Source organism: Equus quagga, chromosome 8 (genome assembly GCF_021613505.1).
Source record: "Equus quagga isolate Etosha38 chromosome 8, UCLA_HA_Equagga_1.0, whole genome shotgun sequence".
NCBI lineage: Eukaryota > Metazoa > Chordata > Mammalia > Perissodactyla > Equidae > Equus > Equus quagga.
The window spans coordinates 119,558,047-119,574,607 of NC_060274.1; the positions used below are offsets into that span (position 1 = coordinate 119,558,047).

The window sequence follows — 16,561 nt, forward strand, 5'->3', positions numbered from 1 at the left end:
GCTAACAACATCTGGAACCTAATTCTGTGTATTGGTATAAACAAAGTGCTAAGAAATCACTGGAGCTTGTGTTTGTCTAAACCATAAGGAACTCATTGAAAACAGGACTGTTCTGAGTCATTTCTTATCTGAACGCACAGACAACTCTCTCTCATAGCTTCATGTGGGTGTCCTGGAGCCAGAAAACTCCACCATGTATTTCTGTGCCAGCAGCAAAGACACAGCCCTGCAGAGTCACATTTTCCTGTGCACAAACCTCCTGGGTCCAGCAAGGAGGCAGAGGGGGCAACCAAGGCTCAGTTCAACATTACCTATAGGGCCCTAGACAGAAATCTCAGATCCTAATACTACTGTCAATTCACTGGATGTGGCAATGCTAATTTCAATGCACAGACACCAATGGTCTGTGGTCTGGCTTTGTCTTGAACAAGGCTGTGCCTGCAGGTGAAACTAGGACAGATGTGTTCAAGTTTAAGTTTTTCAATGCATCTTGCAACTGACTTGTGCTCCTGGGAAATCTTTCATGAGGCACTTTACACTCTGACCACAGCAGTCCTACCAATCCTCCTTCCAATAAGTACCTTTCTCTGACTTCTTTTTCCATCCAAATTAGACCCTGAACCTCAGTCCTGATCCCAGCTCCAAATAGGCTCAAACCATTTTCAAAAGGTCTCTTTCACTCATCAAGTGCTTGTCCATTCCTCCCATGGAGGACAATACTCTCCTCATCTAGTTTGGATCACTGTTCTATGGTTCACTCTCTCTGCTCATTCAGGATCCCAGCTACTCATTGGCTTCTCTTCCACTAGCGACATCATACCTTCAGGCCTGATTCTTTTTCCTTCTGTCTCTTTAATCCTAATTCCTCAAGGCTTCACATCCTGAATTATGATTAGAGTCTGATGCCCTTGGCTTGTTGCTCACAACAGGCTGTGAGAAGTGATAGCCTCCTAATATTTCTATGCAGGACTTTGTCCTCGGTGCCATCTTTGCTGAACCTCATATCTTCCCGCATTGCTCCTTGTAGTAGCCCTCAGTCCTGCACACACCAGGAGACCCCAAGGGCCAAGCAGAGCCTGAGTCCTGGGGTGGGTGTGCACTGACACAAAGGCTCCCTACTCTCTCCTGTAGATGGCGCTCCAGGGACCGTGGGTAGTGCCGGAAATGCTAATACCTCCGCCAGATCTCCACTGTGGGACCACGGAAGCTCAGAATTCCTTTCCAGGTTTCTGATGACCAGATGCCCGACCTAGGAGAGGCCTCATACATGCGCTGTCCCTGCGGTAGAGGCTTGCCTCCTACGTCGGGTGATTTTTAGTCTCCTGGAAGCAGGTGTATCTTTGTGGCTCATAGGAAATTCTCATGTCCAACTTACTCAAAGCCAGTTAGTTCTAGTCCATTCTCTTATTCAATCTCTGGCTTCTTTCTCCCCCCACAGGACACAGAGAACCTGAAGTCAGACAGACCCCAAGATTTGGGTCACAGAGATGGAAGAGGAAGTGATCCTGAGATGTAACCCCATTTCTGGTCACTTATACTTATATTGCTATGGAGAAATCTTGGGGCAGAGAGTGGAGTTTCTGATCTCCTTCTACAACGAAAATCTGTCAGAGAAGTCTGAAATATTCAGAGATCGATTCTCAGTTGAAAGGCCTGATGGATCATTCTCCAACCTGAAGATCCAGCTCATAGAGCTGGGAGACTCAGCTGTTTACTTTTGTGCCAGCAGTGTAGCCACAGCCTCACAAAGACACTTCTAGCCAGTGCTCATACTCTCACACTTCTGCCTCTTTTCCAGCTACCAGCACCACTTTCTTGCCCAAGCGAAAGAAACTGATTCGGTTTGTTGTTTTCAGCTGTCTCCAAATGGACAAATATCTGAAATTAAACTAACAAGGTAGGATATCTTGGTCAGCAATGGCATGAGCCATGGGAATCTTTACAGACACTACAGGGTGTGACTGTGGGCTCCAAGGATGGGAGTATTGTTGCCCAGAAAGTGACTTGAGTGACCTATGTGTTTATCCCCTTTTGTTTATTGGATTTATTTTTGTTTTAGTAGCTTAGAAGAAATAGATTTAACTCAAAGTTAGAGAGATGATTGCTGAGGAGGGGATTTGTTATTTACATGGGAGTATGATTTCCAACAGTGAACCTTCAGAAGGATGTGGAGCTCAGGACAAGGGCCTAAATATCGATGTCTTACCCAGCAAGTGGTCAAGGCCGGGAGTACCTGATGACCCTCTTAACCTAGGTTGATGCATTTGGGGGAATGATGTTGAACCACATGAGAATAAACTAAGAGAATATAACCATAGAGTCTGATATTCGTATACCACTTCAAGGCCAACAGAAGTTTAGACCAACAAGAGAATCACCAGATTAAAGCTGGGAGGTGCAGAATCAGAATTCAGCAGTAAAAATCGAGTAGTGTCTGAAAGCAGAGCAGGATTGAGTTTGGCAAACTCAGCTTGACTTGGGACAGCCCAATTAATTTCCCAGGTTTTGAGTAAGACCACAGTGTTCTTGAAGAGTTGGAGCAGGGAACGTAGAGCAAAGACTTCAAAAGAAAAACAATGGATTCCCTCATAATAAGTCAGGATGAGCTCAAGCAATGAACGGGAGGGAAAAAAAATGATGTGAGCAAATCATATCAGTTATAAACAGGTGAATGTTCATTTATTCAATTACTTTCACGCCAACACCACCATCTACAGGGTTATAGAGTGACATGGGTTCCCATACAACTTTGCTACAGACCAAATTATCTCATTTTATTGCTAAGGAAATGAAATAATGGGCTCATGACCATGGGATCCCTTTTTTTTAATGTACTGCATGTCTCAGAAGCATCTGATCTTATAGAATGGAGAAATGACCTATTGAAAGCTTGGCTAAGGTGTCAGCTCTAAGATAACAGCTGTGGGTGATATTCTCTAGGATGTGGTATGCATTGAACCAATGGCTGAAATATGGGGCTGTGTACTCAACACTTAAACCCAGAAGCCAGGGGGTAGGAGTAGGATTGGCATCCCTCTCATCATCACTCCAGTGATCCAGTTGCAAATTTGTACTTCCTTTCCATGAATTTGTAGGGTCTTCTAGATGAGAAGTTCTGATTCCTGAGGAGAGAGTGGAGGAGGGAATGGATGCTCCCACCACAGGACATAATCAGGATTCCAATGAACATGAACTGTGGCTATGCCTGGTTCTTTTGAGCTCCTTTTGCTGGGAGAACAGCAGATAAGAATGGAAGTATTGATCTTGATTTTCATGAGGTGATAGATTTGCTGCTACACCATGGCAGCAGGGAAAGGTTTATGTGGAATTCAAGGAACTGACTCAAGCATCTCTTGGTGCTTCAATTCCTGGTGATAGTGACAATTTTGCAATTGCAGCAATCATGGCCTGACAAAGGCATCTAAGGGCTCAAACCCCCCAGGGATGAAGGTCTGGATCACCCTATCAAACAAACAACTTAGACCACTGAAGTGCTGAGCAAAGTTGGAAGAAATATAGAATTGGTGCTGGAAGAAGATGATAAATATCAGTTATGCCCTTTAGTAAAGTAATAACCAGCAGATCTGTAGCCCTAATCCTCCTGTATTTGTACAGATTTCAGCTACCTCCCAAAAGACCCAATTATTTGGAATTAACGAAACAATTCTAGGAATGGACTGTATGAAATTCTGTTATGTACCACCACATATCCTCTTGGTTCCATCCCTGTTTCTAGACACAGCTATTTCATGCAGACATTCACCTACTCCTTACTGATTACACCTCATTTTAAACACAGACCATGTGTCTAGCATCCTTCCCCAAGTACTCTGTTGCTGTGTCACGAGACACATGAGTAGACTGTTTGAAATTTAAACATACATAACCCAGAAGTGCCAGGGAGTTAATATTGCATGGGGCAATCCTCAGTCAATGGGGGATAAGAATAAAAAGATAAAGATTTTGTTTGTCTCAGGATCCTCAGAAGGTTTTACATTGATGACCAGATACTTTTCTAGAATTTGGTCCAGTTAATACATTTTCTTCTGTATTTTCCATCCTTTTTGTTTCTCTACGTGATTTGGTCCAGATATTTCCATCTGACTTATCTTTCAGTTTACTGATCCTATTCATCTTTATTTTGCTTTGCAATCTCTATTGGAATCTTAATTGTAGGTACTTCATATATTTTGGCTCTAAAATTTCATTTAAGTGTTTACTACAGTTTCTAGTTGTCAGGCAAAATCCTCCATTTTGTCATCTGCTTTGTTGAATATATTATTAACGGTTAATTTAATGTCAGTGTCTGAAAACTCTAATTGCTGAATCCCTTTGGGGTCTGTTTCTTTAGTCTTGTTTTCTTTCTCTTCTTGATTTTTGGCCACGTGGACTTGTTTCCTCACACACTAGATAATTTATTTTTGAATATTAAACATTGTCTTTGAAAAATCATAATTTTGGGTTCTGAATGATTTATCTTCCTATAAAGAGCATTCTTTTTTGCTTATGTTGGGAAATTGTGGCAGGGGCAGGTCATCTGATCTAGTTGATAAATGAACTGGATTGAAGCTGAGCTTCAGTCTTCCTGAGCTAACATCCATTGCCAATCTTGCTCTTTTTTCTTTTTTTCCTTTTTTATGTGAGCCACCACCACAGCATGGTCACTAACAGATGAGTGGTGTAGGTCCTCACCTGGGAACTGAACCAGGGCTGCCGAAGTGGAGTATGCCAAACTTAACCACTAGGCCACAGAGACTGGCCCTGAGCTTCAGTCTTTTTTGATGGCTGCTCTTTTTTGAACCTAGTCTGTAGTCATTTATGTCAAAACTAAATGTCTGGAGTATTTTTAACGACTTTATTGAAGTGTTATTTACATAACATAATATTTACCAAGTGTACAACTCAAGGAGTTTAAATCAATTTATGCAGTTGTGTACCTATTATCATGATCCAGTTCTAAAACAGTTCCATATCCTAGAAAATTTCCTTTCTGCTCATTTTCAGTTCCTGCTCCCACCTCCAGCCCCAAGGCCTGGGGTCTTCAAAAGAACCCTTTCTTATTCAGTGGTCACTGAACACAAATGTTATTTCCCAGGCCAGTAAGGCAATGTGAGTTCCTCCAACTTTCTCATCTTCTCAGTGTTCTCTTTCTTCTCAGCTTCTTAATCACTGATATTATGTTAGTAATAACTCAAAGGGTCGAATGGCTTGTCAGATTTATCTTGTCTCTTTGGAATATTGATTTCTTACCTCCTTACTGCCTCAGTACCTCCCAGTGCCCTTAAATATATATCTTTTATACTTTAATGAGCTATTCTAGTTGTGTTTAGTGTTATTCTGCAGCAATTCAGTCTACTAAATTTGAAAGCCAGTTTTTGTACTTTACAAAGGTGGGATGCACTTGAGTATGTTTTTTTCATCTGTATTGAAGTATATTTAATATACAAAACATTGCACCTATTTAATGTATACATTTTGATGAGTTTGGATATATGCCTACACCTCGATACCATCCCCACATTCAAGGTAATAAACCTATCCATCACCCCCAAAAGATTTCTGGAGTCCCCTTGCTCTTGCCTGTATGGTAAGAACACTTAGTCTGAGAGCTACCCTCTTAACGAGTTTTTAAGTGCTACATTGTTAGCTACAGACACTCTGTTGTACAGCAGATCTTCAGAGCTTATTCTTCTTGTATAACTTAAACTTTATACCCATTGAATTTGTGTTTTGGGTGGAAATAGACTGAAGAAAGGAAAAGTGGAGCCTCCTGTCAATTTTAGTAACTCCATGTTAATCCCACTGCTTAAACTTTTCTCTCTGAATCTTTGGCTTTACAGATCTTTGGGATATCTTCCCTGAATTCCTACATGAGGGAAAATGCCCTCCACAGTTTCTTCCAAAATACAGAGCCAGTGATTTTCTGTCATTTTAAATCTTTATCCTATCAGTGTTTATCAACAGAGACTCAAACCAGAATTGGGGAGACATTTCTATTCTGGATGGGGTTTTCCTATGTATCACACGAAGTTTAAAACCTTGCCAATAGGCGGCCGGCCCCATGGCCAAGTGGTTAAGTTCGCCACTCTGCTTCTACGGCCTGAGGTTCGCTCATTTGGATCCTGAGTGTGGACCTACACACTGCTCATCAAGCCATGTTGTGGTGACACCACACATAGAAGAACCAGAATGACTTACAACTAGGATATATAGCTATGTGCCGGGGCTTTGGGGAGGAAAAATAAAAGAGGAAATTGGCAATAGATGTTAGTTCAGGGCCAGTCTTCCTCACCAAAAGAAAGCATAAAAAAAAGCCCACGCAAATAATTGTCATGATCAAAACACCCTACACATTTACAAATGTACCAAAAAGATATGGCCTACACAGTCTCTGGCTGAGAAAAACTAAAACACTTCATTCTTTGCAAAATCCGTAAGTCTGATTCCCTCCCCCAACAAAAAACATTATTAATTATCAGAGAGAGACCACCGAATGGTCATTTTAGTCTCTGTCCCTGGACTTAATATTCCTGGGTTTCAGAATCTCCTGGGAGTTCCTATGGAACCCATAGCTTACTCCTTGTCATGGGCTTTAGACCACATGCCTTGACCGACCTCACAGGCTGTGTGGGAGAAGGAGTCCTGGTCAGTCTTGGGTCTACTCTGAGACTAAGGCTCTTCCTCTCCTGTGAAGTTGCTTCTAAGGTTGAGGGTGCTTTCAGAGGCAGTGATATCAATATTCCAATATCCTTCAGGAAGGTCCCTTTCTTCCTGATGCCCTGAAGCCTGAGCTTGGAGGTTCCCATTTCTGCCTTGCTCACGCTATGGGCCCAGGTCCTCAGTGGTGTGTCTACTGAGGAATCAGTCTGATATGGGAGGGCCAGGGGCTAATTACAACCTTCTGACTGTCCATCCCTATCTCTAAGACCTCTGCTATCCTGCTGTCCTTGGTCCACAGCAGGAGAACTGAGTCCTGGCACCATTGATCCTTTATCCAGAAGAAGGAATTGTGACTCTATGAGATTCAGAGAGCTCTATGGTAGGGTTAAGAAAACTCGCTGGATGGGAGAGGGTTAATAGAAAGTCCGGGTTTGTTTGCAGCAAGGGAGAATGTGGTTTGCAGAGGCTGTGAGTCAGTGTTGAAATGTGAGGGATTAAATATAGACTATTTGCTCTGCATTGATCTGCAGGTGTTCTTGTCCCAGCGAAGAACCTGGACTGCCAGACTTATTGCACACGAGCCTGCGTGTGATTAGACAGGAGAGGGTTTGAGGTGTGGAAGGTAGGAACCCACAGACAGGTGCAGGTGAAGGGCTGCTTCCTGAGAGGAACAGGAGAGAGGCTCTGGGGCTGGGCCTCTGCGTCAGCTCAGCCCAGCCCAGGTCAGTGGAGCAGAGCGCTGCTGTGATGTGAGCTCCTGGGGCTCAGGCAGTGAGCCCAATGGGCCAGGGGTTCCTTGGAGATCTTGCAGGGATAGTGATAACCTAGGGACATATACTTACAGCCAAAGGAGACCTCGAGCCCCATTCCCCTCACTCCAGAGTATCAGAGAGCTCAGCCAGAAAGGGTTTTACTCTTGTCCCTCTGCTGGCTGTCCTCTGAGTTCTTGGAGCAGGAGAGTTCTGAGAAATGATAGGAAAACACTCTTCTGGGTTTGACAAAACAGTTCTATGAAAATATCAGCACCAGACCTCCTCCTGGACTCTATCTCCAACTTCTATCTCTGTCTCCAATGACCCATGGAAGCTAGAAATATCCAGATACGAAAACACTGGATATCAAAACACTTAGAGGCAGAAAAGATAGACATCAGAATGCAGATCTGAAACATGAATTTTCATTTTGTTTTCACCAGAGGCTCTTGATTCACCTTTTTTATATTAAAAAATTGGAATTTCCCTTGCTTCTTGGAAATCCAAGAATGCCACAAAATTACATTTTACTTAGTCCCGGTTTTCTGCAGCAGAAGGAAGCTTCAGAATATCGATATATTCTACCATTGTTCCTGAAGTGAAAGTCTAGTTAGACGAAAAGTTTAACAAGAAAATTGTTAGCCACTCAATGGAGGTTAATTTTGCAATTCATCTTAGTATTAAACAGAGGAATCTACTAAAGATAGTCAACTCATTTGTCTATCCTCAAATCTAAAATTCTTAACTTTCTGTATTATAAGCCACTTTCAAAATCTCTTGAAAGTTAAAAACCAAAAATTCTGGAATACATACTTCTAAGCTTAATGTTGAATATTCTACATGACTAACTTTAACTAAAGGCTTGGGAATTCAGGGTCCTCCTAGGCCTTCCTCACTCCCACTCCAGGAAACATCCATAGCTTCTCCTAAGAACATAAATAAGGTGATATAGGATCATTTTCAAACTTTAATAAATAACGCATGTGCATCATCGCACTACATTAAATTTTTGTTAGTGTTGTTTATGTTCCTTTCAAATGACACAAAGATTAAACATTTAGCATCCATATAATGAAGGAAATAATAAATGTAAATATTTTAAGTGGGTAGATGAGATTTCAAAAGCTACGTGGGCAAAGAGCATGAATTGATGATTGCAAGGTGAAGGACAAATGACCTGTAGCAGAATGTCCCATCTGGTTTTGATTTTGATTTTCATTTGGAAAATCAATGGCTGTTGGTTCACTTACAGGCGTATGATTGCAGTTGATGTGAATGTTGACTTTTGTATTTTTTCAGAAAGAAACAGAATTTTTTTTTTCAAAGTCAAAGCCATCAGTAATAACTAGCAGCCAGCTGAGCAGAATGGATGGGAGATCACTGCCCTTGTCTCCTTGCAGACCTGAGAAACCAATTTTGAGTACCAGCACCAGTGAAAAGAGACAGGATCTGATGAAACTGAAATCTTCATGGAAGCCTGTGTTCAGGTAACTAAATTTGACACAACTTGGCCCAAGAGATTTTCCTTCCATACCATTCCGCCGGAGCACACAGCCTGATTCCCCAGCCCTGAGTTCTTAGGGAGCTGGTGGAAGGAGACAGCTCTGCCAGGTGGAGCTGTGTTCTTCTGAAGTCACCAAAAGCAGAGGCAGCGATGGAGGTTTTGTTTCCAGGATGGGAGGAAGATTTCACTTTAAAACATACCAACACACCTGCCTGTTCCCATTAATAGCCAAACTTTGGTAATTGTCCAAGTAAAAGAAGGAGTTTAAATCTTGGACAGCCAAAAATATGACCAATGCCCAAAATACCCATCCTCGTCTCATTGAACCTGTTTCCCCTTTGTTCTAGCTCTTCTTCAGGTTTCTGCCTCATCTCACTGGTCCTGTGATTTTCTTACTTTCTGTGGATGAAGTTATCTTGATGCTAAAATTATTGCATTTTTCTTCCCTCCTTTACTTTCCTGCTGGGATTGAGCCCTGGTGCTTCACCGGCAGCCCAGCATCAGCCCTCTGCTCTTTCTGTAGAGGCTTCCCCTTCTCCAGTTCAGCCGGCCCTGTCAGAAAAGAAGGTGCAGAGAATCCATTTCTTTGTTCCATTCTATCCTTTGGGAAATTGTTGAAAGACAATGAAAAGTCCTGTTTTCCAAGTCTCCTGAGGAAAAGAAAATAAAACAAGCAGAACCAACATTACCTCATATGAGGCCAGTGTCTTCATCTCAGTTTCATCTCAGTCTCCCTTGGATGATGTGCACCTGAGTTTTCAAGAGCATTTGCATAAAACACTAGAGTAAATAATTCATGTGAAACCTTCTTTAAGAGTGGTTATTTCTCTATAAGCTCAAATATAATCACTATTATATGTAGCGTTGTGTCCATTTTGTTTTTTTACTATCTCCTTCTTTCCGTCTATCTTTCCTGCATCCGTCCCTTCTTGCCTTTGAAAACCTTCCCATGTAAGCTGTGTGGCACAATGAGGTAGGGACTTGGGACACTGGATGCATAAGACCCACTAGCTCAGTCAACATCTAGGAGTGCTCCTGGTTAGGATCACACAATTTTAACACTGGTCAGAGACTTGACAATTATTTATTTCAACACGTTGTTTTATAGATGGGGAAATGAGACGCCCTATAAATGACAGTATTTAACTGTGTTGATACTGATTATATTCCTAAACTTCATATAACATGTATTTTATATTCGTAAGTCTAGGGTAATGTGTGAATTTCTTTTTGCTCCTATCAGAATATAAGCATCATGCGAGCGAGAACATTGTCTTGCTCATGCTTTGCACCAAGTAGCCTTTCAGTGACTGCAAACAATAAAGCATGCTGGGAGTTCCAGGAAGGAAGGTGGTCGTTTCTATTTTGTCACTACTGCATCCCTACTGCTTGTTTTGTGTTTAATAAAAAACAAATGAACCTCCTGGGTCTGTCTTTGGAGGGCTTTCACCAGTAGTTGACAGTTAGTGGTGTTGCACATTGTGTGTGTGTGTGACTCAGATGCCTCCATGACAGTTGTGGCTCCCTGGTCTTACTCCTGGTCCTTGCTGACTTGGTTTTACTAAGGGCTGAGGCCCAATCCAGGAGGGCACTGAGATCTGAGAACTGCCTCTTTCTGACCACTAGGAGGAGCTGTGGCCCTACCAACACCCTGAGGCTGGTGGAGGAGGAGAAGGGCTTTTGGAAGAAATAAAGAGGATTTGCTTCTCACTGGGGGCTATTCAGCAACTTCTGGAGACATTTTTGGTTGTCACGAGTTGGGGTGGGGAGTACTACTAGCATGTAGTGGGTAGAGACAAGCGATGCTGCTGAACATCCTACAACCCCCACAGCAAAGAATTGTCCAGCGCAATGTGTCAACAGTGCCCAGGTGGAGAAACCCTGGGCTAGGCAGTGAGTTGTAAACTTTGTAATAAAAGGGAAGGTTATCTGTAGTCAATCCAAGGGCAGTAAACTCATCCCCTTAGACTTTCCCCAACTGCCCTGCTGTGATTCACTGCCACAACCTCTTTGCTATCACATGTGACTTCTTATTCTCTAGGAGTCTCCTATGCCCACAGGGCTCAGCCTCTGGGGCAGATGAGAACATCACAGGGAGCAGGGGTGCAATTTGTCCCCTCAGGGACCCCTCATGCTCCTAGCTAACCTCAATTCACACAGTTTAAGTGGTCTGCAGCTGGTTCTCCAAGGAGACTTCATAGCAATCTCTTGCCCACAACTGAAGCAGTCAGGGGGCCACGGAGCACAAACCAGATTCAAGGGAGCCAGGTTGTGAGTGCAATCATCTTGCATTATTGTGAAGGAAACCAGAAGACACAGAGAAGTAAATTAGCCTGATTCTAAGCGAGAAGGCCAAAGGGAAGAAGGAAGGAGGTGGCCAGATCCTGGGGCAGGGAGCGGGGAGGGAGGCAGCTGTTGGCACAAGAGTGACCCTCAGAGAAACATCCTTGAGGCAACCTGCCCACTTCACCCACACTATCCCTACAAATTCCAAACAGGTCTTTGAAAGCAGCAAGCTCAGGAGATGAAAAAGGAGGAGAAAGTGTTAACTAGAGGACAGCCTGCCAATGGGGAAGTCCTTCTAGGCTGTGACATCACAGGCCAAGCACCTGTCAGGGCCCTGGAGCACCGCAGCCTGGTCTTCTTACCCGGAAGACCAGACTCTGGGGCTAGGGCTTGGCCTGGTCAGCGCTGACTCCACATGGGCTCCAGGCTCCTCTGCTGTGTGGCCCTCTGCCTCCTGGGAGCAGGTGAGTCCTGGGCCCTGGTGCACAATCCCTCTTGGAGTCTCTAAGGCTGTCCATCATGCCTGCAGCAACAGGCTGCCCCCTGGGGCTTGTCTGAATTCTGCTTCTTTCCTTCTCAGGCCCCTTGGACACAGCAGTTTCCCAGACTCCAAAGTACCTCATCTCACGGGTGGGAAATGAGAAGACCCTGAAATGTGAACAAAACCTGAACCACGATGCCATGTACTGGTATAAGCAGGACTCCAAGAAATTGCTGAAGATTATGTTTATCTACTATTATATGAAACTCAATCTACATGAAACAGGTTCAGGTCGTTTCTCACCTGAAGCTCCTGACAAAGCTCATTTACACCTTCACATCAACTCCCTGGAGCCGGGCGACTCTGCTGTGTATTTCTGTGCCAGCAGCCAAGACACAGCCCTGAAAAGTCACTGCCTCCCTGTGCAAAAACCCCCTGGCCCAGCCAGGAAGCTGTGGGGGCAACATGTTCTCCTGGCTCCAATGCTCTGTTCACCCGCCGCGAGACTCTGACTGGAGTTTCAGTCTGTAGTGCAGCCTGCCTGTACACCCACTGGGGCAGTTCTACATTTTATGCACTCAGAAGTCTCACAGAATTCTACTCATCAGCTAGAGCAGGGGTTCACAATAAATTCGCTGGGTTCTTAGGGCTCCACAAACAAGAAAGGGCCCTGTCTCATGTACCGAAGATCTTAATTGATGGAAGAAGCAATTGTTTGGCTTTCTCCTCTGTACATATTGGTACATAGTGTACATTATGGTTGAAAACACACTATTCGCTCAAAATATTTCATTAGTAAAAGCCCAAAAGAAGATGAGGCCGAGATAAAATTTTTAAGATGAAAAGGAGGGGCTGGCCCCATGGCCGTGTGGTTAAGTTCGTGTGCTGCACTTCGGTGGCCCGGGTTTCACCAGTTCAGATCCTGGGCGTGGACATGGCACCGCTTATCAGGCCACCTTGAGACGGCGTCCCACATGCCACAACTAGAAAGACCCACAACTAAAAATATACAACTATGTACTGGGGGGCGGTTGGGGGAGAAAAAGCATGGGGGGAATAAAAAAAAAAGAAGATTGGTAACAGTTGTTAGCTCAGGTGCCAATCTTTAAAAAAATAAAGAATGTAACATTTGCCTAAAGACCCGAAAGAGCTGCATTAGGGAGCCATGTAGAGATATCTAAATCCCAGATTCTAGAGGAAGAATATTACAATAACTTTGAGTCTGGAGAATGCTTAATATGTTCAAGGAACCCCCAGGTGAAAAAAAGACCAAAAGGAGATCCAGATTATCAATGAGTTCACTGGTTGTTGAAGACTATTTGGAGAAGCATGAAAGTTCGTGGCGATGGGTAAACTAGAAGAGAGGGTGGGGGAGAAGCATTGATCGAGGGAGCACGTGCGTTGTAGACTCCCTGCCTTCGAGAAGGATGACCAGGATGATTCTTGCCAATTCTGATCGAGTGTCATCTTTGAAACCTCCTCGAGAACAGGCAGTAGCCAGATGAAGAAGGATATTACGAGGCAAGGAAAAGACTTTGGACACAAATCTCTAAGCAGTAGCCAGCCATTGGTCATACCATAAGTGAGATAGCATGATAAAATTCATATTTTGGTACAATAACACTGGCAGCAGTATGAGTCAAAAGGGAGGTCAAAAGGATATGGGATTTTGGGTGGAATGCCCAATTAGGAGACTGGTAAAGTATTCTACGTGAAAGATTATGAAAAGGTTTATGGGGGGCACTGTGGATGATACACAGCAGAAGCCCTGGATTCTGTCCTGTTCTTCTAAAGAGTGTTACATTTGATTTCAGTGGTTTTGAATGTCAGATTGGCTAGGATGTATTTCAGGTTTGCCCTCCTTTTTAGGGAGCCCCAACATGTGGTCACTATTACTAGTGCATAGCCTTTCGGGGGTGTCCATGGGAATCAGAGCACAATCTCCAGTGTCTTTCATTCTAACCAGGTCTAAATGCCAGTGTCTTCCAGCTGAGTGTCTTCTGAAATCTCTGCTCAGCTCTCCAGCCTTCCAGACCCTGTTCCCTGCTCAGCCTTCTGGAGTCCCACCCTGTGCGTACACGTTAGGAATCGGCCAAGGAAAAAGGGGAATTTCCTTATACATATTTTTGGGGCTCTTTTTCAGTGCTCTGAACCCCAATCCCAGCTGTCTTGGAATCAGTGATGTCTTTTCTTTCTATCTCTAATCAACATATGCTATTACTATTTTATATTGGCCATGTTTATGCAAATTTACTTACATGTTTACCTTTCCACTTCTTCACTATTCCTTGTTGCAATTCAGACTGTCCTTAAATTATTTTCCTCCTTCAGGCACATTTCTAATTTAGATAACTTAATCTAACCTTTCACCTATCCTTGCTTCAGGAAATGCTTGTTAGCTATTGTTCTCAGGGGGACCAAGCCTTCATGTTCACTCATTGTTTGAGGTTTCAGTTTAAATTTCACTTATTTTTTTAGTCCTTAGAATTTTACTTACTTATTGGGAGCCAACAATGAAATAAAATTTTATTTATTCATGTTTTTGCTGTTTTATTAGAGAAAGCCAATCAGAGTGTCTTCTTGCTGTGGTGGATGTCCGTCATAACAATTTTAATAGTAACAATGCTTTTAACTAGGGTTAATTTTAGGTTCTTATCTAAGAACAGAATAACTCCAACTGTAGTGGATTGGAGGTTCATCACGTACATGACCTGTTCAGGGAGAGAATATCCTACCCCTTTGTTTAAATTCCAACACAAATATCTTTACATTTTTTGTTTTATGGGTCATATGGAAAATCTGATAAAATTTATCACATTAGAAATGTGCTAATATTTTCCTCCTGACGCAGCACATCCCTGGGTTAAAAACAATAATAATTATCCACTCTTGACTTAAAGCATGTGTAATTACCCTCCCTATACCCAACATAGAGTTATATAGATTCTTGTTATTCCAGTTTGGCTCTAAGTATCTAACATAATAATAATGCATAAATGGTAAATATTGTTCAGCAATTATAGATCATTTCATTTTTGTGTTTATTCATATCTTCAAATTTTCTAGAATTAAAACTCAACAGTGGCATAACAGTACCTTTTAAGAAAAAAAAGCAGTTCCAATAACTAAATGGGCAAAGAGCATAAACAGATAGCTACATAATGAAGTAGAAATGACTCCTGATGGGTCATCCCAACTGGTCCACACTGGAGAGCTCTGTGGAACTGAGGGGCCTGATTTGGTTTCTAGCAGTTGAGAAAGGGACAGGGCTTTGGAGCCCATTTCATGTCAGTCACCTGCTGTAACAGTTGAGGAAATACTGTCACCTATATGATGTCATTAAACACTGAAATATGGAAGACATTTCTTAAATTTCATATAGGACCCATTTTATTCTCTAGTGGCATCTGTGACCACGTTAAGTGCCCCACTACAATAGAATTCTGTGGGTGAACATGATGATGTTTTATGGTTGCTCAGAGCTGTGGCTCAATGAGCATTTGCTGAACAAATCAGGCTGCTTATAAACCCCACAGGGGCTGTGATCATATCTGTTTTGCTCGTGGCTAAGAATCCAGACATAGCCCATCTCTGGTGAGTAAAGTCGCGTGTCCTAGGTGTGTGGACGAATGGTTTGTTGCCAACTCTTTCTTTTGTTTCAGATGCTTCTCTCCTGTTCACACTTCCCTAGAGTTTCATGCCCATCACAGCTGCCCCGATCTCTGGAATGAGGGATAGGTCTGGATTGCTGAGCCTGGGCTGGTAAGAGCCCTGGGAGCTGGGAAATATGCTGCTTTGACCACAAGGAGGTGTTGTGGCTCTATTGAAACCTCTGAGGCTGGAGAGGGGGTTGGCGTTGTGAGTGAACAGGGGGATGAGAGAGGAAGGAGGTGAGGGCATTGGGGATCCCTCTTTATATCAGTTGGGAGCATTAGTCGTAGACATCTCAAAGATACTAAACTGAAATCATTTTCAAATTGATTTCCCTTTGTATTGCATCAGATGCTTTGTGTTTGTTAAAACACAAAACAACAGGCCCAAAATGGAGTTTCTTATGCTTAGTGCCACAACACCAGACCAAGACTGAATTACAATTTCTGCTCTCCCAGAACTGGAATCTTAAACTAGTCAATCAGGGATCACCTGGTCCGCACTAGTGAGGTAATCTGCCTGATAGACACCTGCCATCCCCTAAAGGAAAGTGACCTTGCTAAACCAACCCACTTTTTGCTAGTCTAACTTCCTTGTTCATGTTCCCTTCTGCCTATAAAATTCTTTCACTTTGTACAGCTCCTCAGAGCCCCTTTCTATCTGCTAGATTGAATGCTGTCCCATTTATGAATCATTGAATAACGCCAATAAAATCTTTAAAATTTACTCAGTTGAATTTTGCTTTTTTAACATATTGTCCTCTTTCAGCAACCTGTTTGCTGTCAGCTGGGCCAAGCCCGGTAACCATAACTACAGGGGCAGAGGATGGCTTATCTCTTGTACGGTCCCCTCGGCACCCTTCCCAGCATCTGGCTGAGGCGGGCATCCTAGTCATGCAGCTTGATAATGGGCACTGGTCCAGTAAGGGACCACAATCGTTTAGTCTTTCTTTCTCCACATAGCGGGGCAGAGGCCCTCTATCGAGTTTAGACACTGAGGGAAATAATGTGTTGAATGTTGTTGTCCTGTGTGGTTGAGTAGAGGAAAAGAAATCCCTTGAGGGGGAAATCGTCTGTCACCGAGAAGGGGTCTTGGAAGGGAGGGGGACAGAGGGAGAATCTTTATAATGAGGGGGCCAGCTAATAGCAAAAGAACAACTGTCAGAGGAATATCCCAGTCCAGTCCATTCAAATCCACCTTCTATCAGAATCTATATAAGGTGTGAAC

At 43.2% G+C, this 16,561-nt stretch overlaps 1 gene segment (V, D, J or C); it reads left to right on the forward strand.

Moving 5' to 3' along the window:
• Nucleotides 1–11,594: 11,594 nt before the first annotated feature.
• Nucleotides 11,595–12,195, forward strand: LOC124243357 (T cell receptor beta variable 3-1-like). The segment is given in 2 exon segments: nucleotides 11,595–11,666; nucleotides 11,783–12,195. Coding segments are annotated over 2 exon segments (462 nt in total).
• The last annotated feature ends 4,366 nt before the right edge of the window (nucleotides 12,196–16,561 follow it).